This window comes from Pollachius pollachius (assembly GCF_949987615.1).
Source record: "Pollachius pollachius genome assembly, chromosome: 14".
Taxonomy (NCBI): Eukaryota; Metazoa; Chordata; class Actinopteri; order Gadiformes; family Gadidae; genus Pollachius; species Pollachius pollachius.
Genome location: NC_136947.1, coordinates 22,752,288 through 22,760,590, shown reverse-complemented (window position 1 = coordinate 22,760,590; position 8,303 = coordinate 22,752,288). Strand labels below are relative to the sequence as shown.

At 49.0% G+C, this 8,303-nt stretch overlaps 2 protein-coding genes across 2 annotated transcripts; one reads left to right on the top strand and one right to left on the bottom strand.

Moving 5' to 3' along the window:
- Positions 1-291: 291 nt before the first annotated feature.
- Positions 292-2,086, top strand: LOC307085399 (transcription factor Jun-like). The gene has a single exon (XM_079750179.1). The coding sequence runs from the start codon at positions 632-634 to the stop codon at positions 1,601-1,603; it is 972 nt and encodes a 323-aa protein (XP_079606305.1). The 5' UTR covers positions 292-631; the 3' UTR covers positions 1,604-2,086.
- A 408-nt stretch (positions 2,087-2,494) lies between these two features.
- On the bottom strand, positions 2,495-7,635 carry tada1 (transcriptional adaptor 1; the record flags this gene model as incomplete). The annotated part of the gene is made up of 8 exons (XM_079750509.1): positions 2,495-3,124; positions 3,797-3,953; positions 5,857-6,008; positions 6,385-6,606; positions 6,766-6,860; positions 6,939-7,004; positions 7,122-7,213; positions 7,562-7,635. The coding sequence occupies 8 exons, from the start codon at positions 7,633-7,635 to the stop codon at positions 2,969-2,971; spliced, it is 1,014 nt and encodes a 337-aa protein (XP_079606635.1). The 3' UTR covers positions 2,495-2,968.
- Between the last annotated feature and the right edge of the window lie 668 nt (positions 7,636-8,303).

The following is an 8,303-nucleotide window of genomic DNA, read 5'->3' as shown; positions in this document are numbered from 1 at the left end:
AATCTCTGATTGTTTCTTTAACGAAGGTAACGCTTCAGAACGGTTTTAACATCGTGTTGAGGATGGGTGCATAATTCGGCGGGTAACTAAATATTCAATAACACTACGTCATCCCAGAGTACATTGCTCCACTGCATTACCTAATCCCACAAAGCATCGCGGTAGGCGTGGCTATGGCCCGTAGTCAGAGAAACTCGCATGTCATTAGGACCAAGCACCGCCCCACACATCATCTCCAGCCAATGGGAGACCGTAGAAATGACATCATTGTTATTTTCAGTATAGCCGCAGCTTAGAGGTGGATAAAGTTCGTCTCCACGTTGGAAGTGAAAGAAAGTACTATACCGATCCACACTTTTAATGTCTATATGGACAGATAGCATCGCCGGAGCATTTTCATATTGAAAACAAGTGATGTTTATCTTTCTGGGAACCTTATTTCGGTGATGACCATCTTATTTTAAAGAAAGTTTTTTTTTTATAGGACACCGAAAGTTGTCAAGTAAGTAGAATTTAAAGACAATAGACGGACTCCGTCCAGACGACTTTTGTAGACATTTGATGCTCGAAACAGTCGAGGTAATAACTGAAGATATTAGCCTACTGAACTGTGTAACAACGCCTATGCCTTATGCCTACCAAGATGGAAGCAACATTTTACGACGAGTCTGTAAAAGCCGCTAATTCTCAGCACGACGGGATGACGGGAGGGTACGGATTCAACCCGAAGACCCTCAAACAGACCATGACGTTGAACCTCAACGACCCAAAGAATTACAAACCCGGGCTCCGCTCCAAGGCCATCGACATCCTGACGTCTCCCGACGTCGGATTGCTGAAACTGGCCTCGCCTGAGCTGGAGAGACTGATCATCCAGTCGTGCACCGGGCTGACGACTCCCACCCCGACCCAATTCATATGTCCCAAGAACATCACGGACGAGCAGGAGGGCTTCGCCGACGGGTTCGTCCGCGCCCTGGCGGAGCTCCACTACCAACAGATGCCCAACATGAGCTCCGACACACAGACCAATGTGCCAAGCGCCATGGGCGCCGTGGCGCAGAGCGCGTCCGAGGAGGGCGGCGTACCGTACAGCTGCACGGTGCGCCCCGAGCACCCACCGGAATATACCAACTTGGGCACTTTCAGTCGGGCTGGTGGCTCTGCGTCGGCACCTACTGGCGAAAGACAGATCTCCTCTTCGAACTATCCCACCGCGCAGTCCTCCCAGAGTCGACTCGAAGCCCAGCTGGCGGCGCAGCACGCACGGCTACAGGCGTTCAAAGAGGAGCCCCAGACGGTGCCCGAGATGTCCGGTGACTCCCCGCCGCTGTCGCCCATCGACATGGTGAGCCAGGAGCGGATCAAAGCCGAGAGGAAGCGCATGAGGAACAGGGTCGCGGCGTCCAAATGCCGGAAAAGGAAGTTGGAGAGGATCTCTCGGCTGGAGGACCGGGTGAAAAACCTTAAAACCCAACACACCGAGTTGGTGTCCTCCGCAAACGTGCTCCGGGACGAGCTGGCCCTGCTGAAGCAGAAGGTGATGGACCACGTGAACAGCGGCTGCCAGCTGATCCTCACCCAGCAGGTCGGGACGTACTGAGGGCCAGGGCGACATGGACCCGGCGTGGGGGGGGGCGCACTTCACTAACCCTTCACAACGAGACAGTTCAGCGTGTGTTGGGGGACCAACACGCAGCTCCGAGTGGCGTGTCGTGCACCCTGCCAGAATGGAGACAGAATAAACTTTTTTGGAGTCATGTTAACTCCGAGCATTACAGGCCTGGTCCCACTTGTCTTCCAGTTTCTATTTACTGTCCATGCGTTCGGTTCTTCTACCACTTCTCTTCTCTCACCAGCGACCATTTGTACAGAGCACGATAACGTTTCCTACCTTTTACACGGGAAGAACGACTAGAGGTGTTTACTGACAACTTGCCTTGTTTTCTTAACTTTTACATCGATACAAATTGTAATATAGACGTAGCGTCGATTAGACCCAAACTGTTACTTTTTACTATTTTTATGCAGTCATTTTGAGCACTTCAGCATTTGTAAATATGATGTAATAAACATTAGACACATATATGACCTGTGGATACGTATTGCATTATTACGTGAAATCTTTCTATTGGAAAACGATCATTAAACGAGTCCTAGTTCAGGGCGGGCCGACGTGGAGTCACCCCCCCAGTGTTATGGTTGGAGAGTCTGCTCGACCGACGATTGGACAGCGATGTGTCGGAAGGATGCCAAATATGGCAAGGGTGCCCAGGAGACACGCGGCGTGCGCACTAAGTGTGTGGGCGTGGTCTCCTGCGTGATCCTGGCAAGGAGAGAATAAGGCAAACAATAGGTAGTCAAAGAGCTTTTATTCCAAAGTAATTGTACTGAAAAGAAAAAAACATGTTCCTGATACAAGATGCATCATGAATGTTATATATATAAACGTTTACAAAAAATAATCTTAGCAGGCAACTAAATGGAAGGGCATGTAGCCTTTACACAACATACCTGTATTTACACCCATTTAGACCACACCCATACAACTAGTGAAGTGACTGGTATGTATATATATATATATATATATATATATATATATATAGATAGAAGTACACACCATAATCACCTGAACAGCAGGGGCAGGAAGAAAAGTTTCAAGTGATGCCAGAATTGATCAATGCAGCTCATGTAAATCTAAATCTATTGTCTGTCATGGAAATCCCACTTATGATTACATATATATATATATACACACACACAGACACACACCCCGAACCACCTGCCAGGTGTGCTGAAGGACACCTTTACCTGCTCATTAGGTACACAAGTGGGTCTTGCCTGTAACATGGAATGTGCCAACTCTTACAGGTCACCCATTATCTACAACGTTTGTATCATCCTCTGAGTATCGATCAATCAACAGTCCAGGACCTCCCTGGGGGGGGGGGGGGGGTCTCAGGCCGTCTCAGCTGCCCAGCAGGAGCCCCTCCTTGCCGGCCAGGCGCTGGCGGTGCACGTGGTCCTGTTCCAGCTCCTCGATGCTGGGGTGCCACAGGCGGGCCAGGATACGCTCCATGTTGAGGGCGTACATAGTGTGGGAGGGCATCACCCCACGATGGACCTGAGGGGGACGGGGGAGACACAGAGGGAGAGAGACGGGGGGGGAGAGACAGGGGGGGAGAGAGACAGACAGGGGGAGAGACCGACAGGGAGAGAGACAGACAGGGGGAGAGACCGACAGGGAGAGAGACAGACAGGGAGCGAGAGAGACAGACAGGGAGACAGACAGGGAGAGAGACAGACAGGGAGAGAGACAGACAGACAGGCAGAGAGAGACAGAGGGAGACAGACAGGGAGAGAGACAGAGGGAGAGGGACGGGCAGAGGGAGACAGCCAGAGGGAGAGAGACAGAAGGAGACAGACAGGGAGAGAGATGGAGGGAGGGAGACAGAGGGAGAGAGATGAAGGAAGACAGACAAGGACTTTAGGATTTTAGATTAAATTGATGCACTGATTCATAATTGGTGTCGATATAATTAAAATGATGTAAAAAACACAAAAGTTGTGTCAATGCTTTGGAGCCACCATATAGCATATGTATATTATTCATATGAGTGTATTTTTAACGTTGAAAATAAGGAAAATGAAAAGTATGTAAGAAGTAAAGTTGACAAACGTTTAAATAATATACTTTACAAATCAGATAACATAAGCACAGCATGAAGCTTGTGGTAATTATGGTAATCATAAATCCAGAAGCACCATATTCTCAAAGGTATCATACGGTTCTGACCTGTAAAGCCTCCAGTAGATCAAACATGCTGATGGGGGGGAGGGGCACAGGGACACTGTCAGAGGAACAGGCCAATAGGAGAACAGCTTGCTGCTCTGCCTCGTCAGGGGCCCCTTGGGGCGGGGGCCCCGCTGGAAGAGAGGCGCTCGGCGGAGGGCTGTGGAGAGGGCACAGTCATTGGCCTGAATTCAAGAAGATGAGGACTTGTCATCTGTGAACTGTAGAATGATCATGCAGACGAGAAAATAACCAGAGCAAGTGAAATTAGACACCTTTCTTATTTTTAAAATGTAATCTTATTAACGTTCACTAATTAGTCAGTCGGCAGATGTTTTTTTATAAAGCACGTTAGTTAATTCGGATAGAGGTCATTAATGGCACTTTTTTCATTGGCACTTTGGCTGTCATGCACTGATTTGCGTTTTCACTACCAGTTTAAAAGCGCCGTACCACGCCCGAGATGGACGAAGAAAATCGTTTAGCACTCTGGGAAATATGCGTGAAACATTGTCCAATGTGTAAACAGGACTAGTCTGAAATGAATTGGATCTCAATAAGCTATGGCTTAGGAAACAAAAAAAGGTGGAATATTGATATCACAATGATATCCAAGATGATGGATTCAGTTTGTGTGTCACCGTCCTTCTGTGAAACCCAAACAACATTAAACGTGTCTTAAAGGAGACATATTATCCCACCAGGTGTGAGTGTGGTTAGCACAGATCTAGGTGGACATGCCCACTAGTGATGGCATATGGGGCAGATTTTTGAAACGGCTTGTAAGGCTAATCACACTCACACCTGGTGGTATAATATGTCTCCTTTAAACGTGTTGTTGCCATCGACTCAAGACAAGCATGTATTCGGTTAAAGATAGCCTTTCAAGCGGAAAGCCTGGTTGTAATGGAAATGCAAATCCCAGCCGTGCCTGGCTGCTGCGCCGTGCCAAACCATGCCTAGCCAGGCCAAAAGTAGACTGGAAAATGGCCATAAGAGCAGCTATTCCTCTGGGATTATGGTGTGATCTAGATGCCTCGTACACCAGGTTTACGAGTTGCAAGTGGAGAAATCTCCCAGCTTTCTTGCGTCATTTCACTGAAGAACGCTCCCTTTTGGTCGGTCCCACTTGGGATTCTGAGAGTATACCGAGTTCAGTGAGGCGGCGCCGCCATTTTTGTTGTCGAGTCATACGGTAAATGGCCCGTAAAGAGATTTGTTTTCTTTGTATTTATACCACGTTGGTCATTTTAATGTTGATTTTAAATGCTCTTACTTTATTCCGGTCACCAATTTATGCATTGCACGGTCTTGCTTTGCCTGCAATACAATGTAAAGTTGTGTTGTTTGTTTTCGAGCTGGTTTGCTAAAGAGGCTTATGTAGTTAGCAATAACAATGACTAGCCAATGACAAACGGGAACGCTATAAGAGCTGCAAGCCAGGAAATTATGTCACGTTCTCTCTAGAGCAGGTCGGGCGTACCGGTGTACCATACAAATGAATCGCAGCATTAGGCATCTTGCTCTAGGAAGGCCGTCATGATAGGCTAGCAGTGGTTCTCAAACTTTTCTACGAGTGGACCCCCTTTTAGAGACTTTTTCAGCTGTGGTATGTATATAATTAAACATAGCAAGTCTTCAAATCTTTTGGGAGAAAAATGAATACAATTAACATAAATAAGGCGTGTGCGTTCTTTTTGGCATTGTAAACATGAACATTAATACTTACACAATTTTGTGAGAAACATAGGCCTGTGCTTTATGCAACGAAGCCAGGGGAGGGTCATAGCATGTAGAGGCGAATCCCATCACAATATAGTCTTGTTTCTGGAATTGCTTTCTTTCCACTGATTTTCCTTTATCCTTGTTGTAAGATTCACGTTTTAGCCACTTGTCCATTTTCTTTCAGAATCGATTTTTTTTCAGTTTTTATAAATGTTCAGGACATTTTCAGTACTCCAAGGGGTACACATAGCCCCATTTGAGAACAACTGGGCTAGGCCACTCAGGATAATCAAACGCTGGCCAAAACAACACATCAGACGACACTATCACCACCTCACCAATCAGAGACGCTCTGGTAGGCCGCCAGGCTGTTCTGGAGGTACGGCCGCGGCGTGACCTCAGTGCCGAACGCGTAGGGGAAATGGCCGTCACGCAGGCGGTAGGCCTTCCTCCGCGTGACCACCGCAGTCAGGACGTCTTTCAGATGGTGCTGGAGAGAAGAATAACCAACGCTTAGCCAACGTCCTCTTTTACTTACCACGTAAACAGGAACAAGACAAATTTAGTGCGGCCATATCACTGTTAATCTACTATGAACGCACGCCAAGCCTTAACAATGTCTAGATTAACCCACTCCCCGTGTACAGCAAAGATAGCTAGGGTAAGAGGCTACACAACTAAGTACTATAACTAAGTAAGACAGGATGTACAACATGCAATAAGTAGGAGGGGTGGGAGGGGGTGGCTGAGTCTAGGTGAACTCTAAACAAGTGAACACAGCCCCCTGCATCACGGTCAGCCCTCCTGCACCCCCACCGTGTGCTGGAGGAGCTGGACTAGTAACGGGGGGGGGCAGTCCACCTCACCTCGACGGCGTGGACCATGGTGCTGACCGACTCCTCCGTGACGTTGTCCAGACCCAGCTCGAAGGCCGTCACCATCATCCGGGCCTCCAGCTGCCCCCTGGTGGGCAGGAGCATGGTGTGGGCACTCAGCCGGACCGGCTCCTCCTCCTCCCCGCCGGGGGCCGCCTCCCGGGGGCTGAAGGGCTGGGCGCCGCTCAGGGGGTTCTGGGGCTGGAAGCGATGCTGTAGGGGCCACACACACACACACACACACACACACACACACACACACTTGAATGCTGGCTTGCCATTTTCAATCATAAATGGTATGATAGCGTCATGTTTTGCGTTATTTAAAAAAATGATCATCAACACTGACGGAACCCGATGTTCGCGACTCACGTCAAACTTTTGTCTGGAAGACAATTTCTTCTTCCCTTTGGGTTTGCACGGCTTGGCCGCAGAGCCACCAGCCCACTGCAAAGACCCCGGTCCCTCTGAGAAAAATCACAGACTGTGAGCTACAGAAAGGGGAACCAGACCAAACAAACCAAACGAAGAGATGAACTGCTCACCCGGCGTGGAGACGATGATCTGGCACCGTGTGAGGATGGCGAGGAGGAAATCATTGTGGACGTGAACTAGCGAGGGAGAAATGTGTGAAGGGAAATGAACATCCGTTTTTCTATCAAATCTATAACTTACATCAACTTTATGTTGCCACACAATTTAAGAGAGAACAGGGAAAGGGAGGATACCGTTATCCTGGGACAGAAGACGACGTGCTTCGATGTCAAACTCCTCCTTGCTGATCTTCTGTTTGAACCAGAGCTTCAGGTTGGCCCAGTAACTGCGACCATTAACAACCATTAATCACGCTGATGAACCTCATTACAGACCGCATTGATGCAGGTCTATTTAAAGCGCCAACAAATGCATTTAAACAACATTTTTTTGTAGTAGTCTGCAGAAACCGAACAGTTAAACATTTGATTTAATATAACGTTAGTCAGATGCATTTTCGTACAGTTGTTTCGGCTAGTTGTCAATTGTAATCTACTTTCAGCGACTAGAAGAGCTGCTGCAGGAGAGATGCTGAGCATAGCATCACAACATAAACTCCATCATCACAAACACCAAAATAACCCTGTTCATTTCGGGACGATGGCTCCGGAACCTATCCAAGTGGTACACTCACTGTTTGATGTTATCGCCGATCGCATCCGTTAGATTCTTCTTTGCAATCTCCAGCTCACTCGCATGAGCTGCCATAGCTGATGTTTGAGTCTGACGTCATCACTCAGCGCCGACCTTCCAGTCCTAAATAATAAGTGGCTGCTTTTAGTGTGTGCTGCGTTTAATATTGAATTGATTGATGGGGGATACAGATCTAATAAGGGTCATTATTCATAACGCTGAACACATTTTAGCAGATACATGCGATTCCCTGCGATTTCCTTTGGTGTGATTGTGTTCAAGTTGTACAGGTTTGGATGTAGACAATGCACACCATCGGTAGGGGGCGGTAGACCGTCGGTAGGGGGCGGTAGAGCGTCGGTAGGGGCGGTAGAGCGTCGGTAGGGGCGGTAGAGCGTCGGTGGGGCGGGGGTAGAGCGTCGGTAGGGGCGGTAGAGCGTCGGTGGGGGGGGGGTAGAGCGTCGGTAGGGGGCGGTAGAGCGTCGGTGGGGTAGAGCGTCGGTAGGGGGCGGTAGAGCGTCGGTAGGGGGCATCAGAGCGTCGGTAGGGGGCATCAGAGCGTCGGTAGGGGGCGGTAGACCGTCGGTAGGGGGCGGTAGAGCGTCGTTAGGGGGCGGTAGAACGTCGGTGGGGTAGAGCGTCGGTAGGGGGCGGTAGAGCGTCGGTGGGGGGGTAGATCGTCGGTAGGGGGCGGTAGAGCGTCGGTAGGGAGCGGTAGAGCGTCGGTAGGGGGCATCAGAGCG

What these genes read in the sequence shown, in the direction of transcription:
- LOC307085399 (XM_079750179.1), top strand. Translation starts at nt 632, where the DNA reads ATGCCTACCAAGATGGAAGCAACATTTTACGACGAGTCTGTAAAAGCC.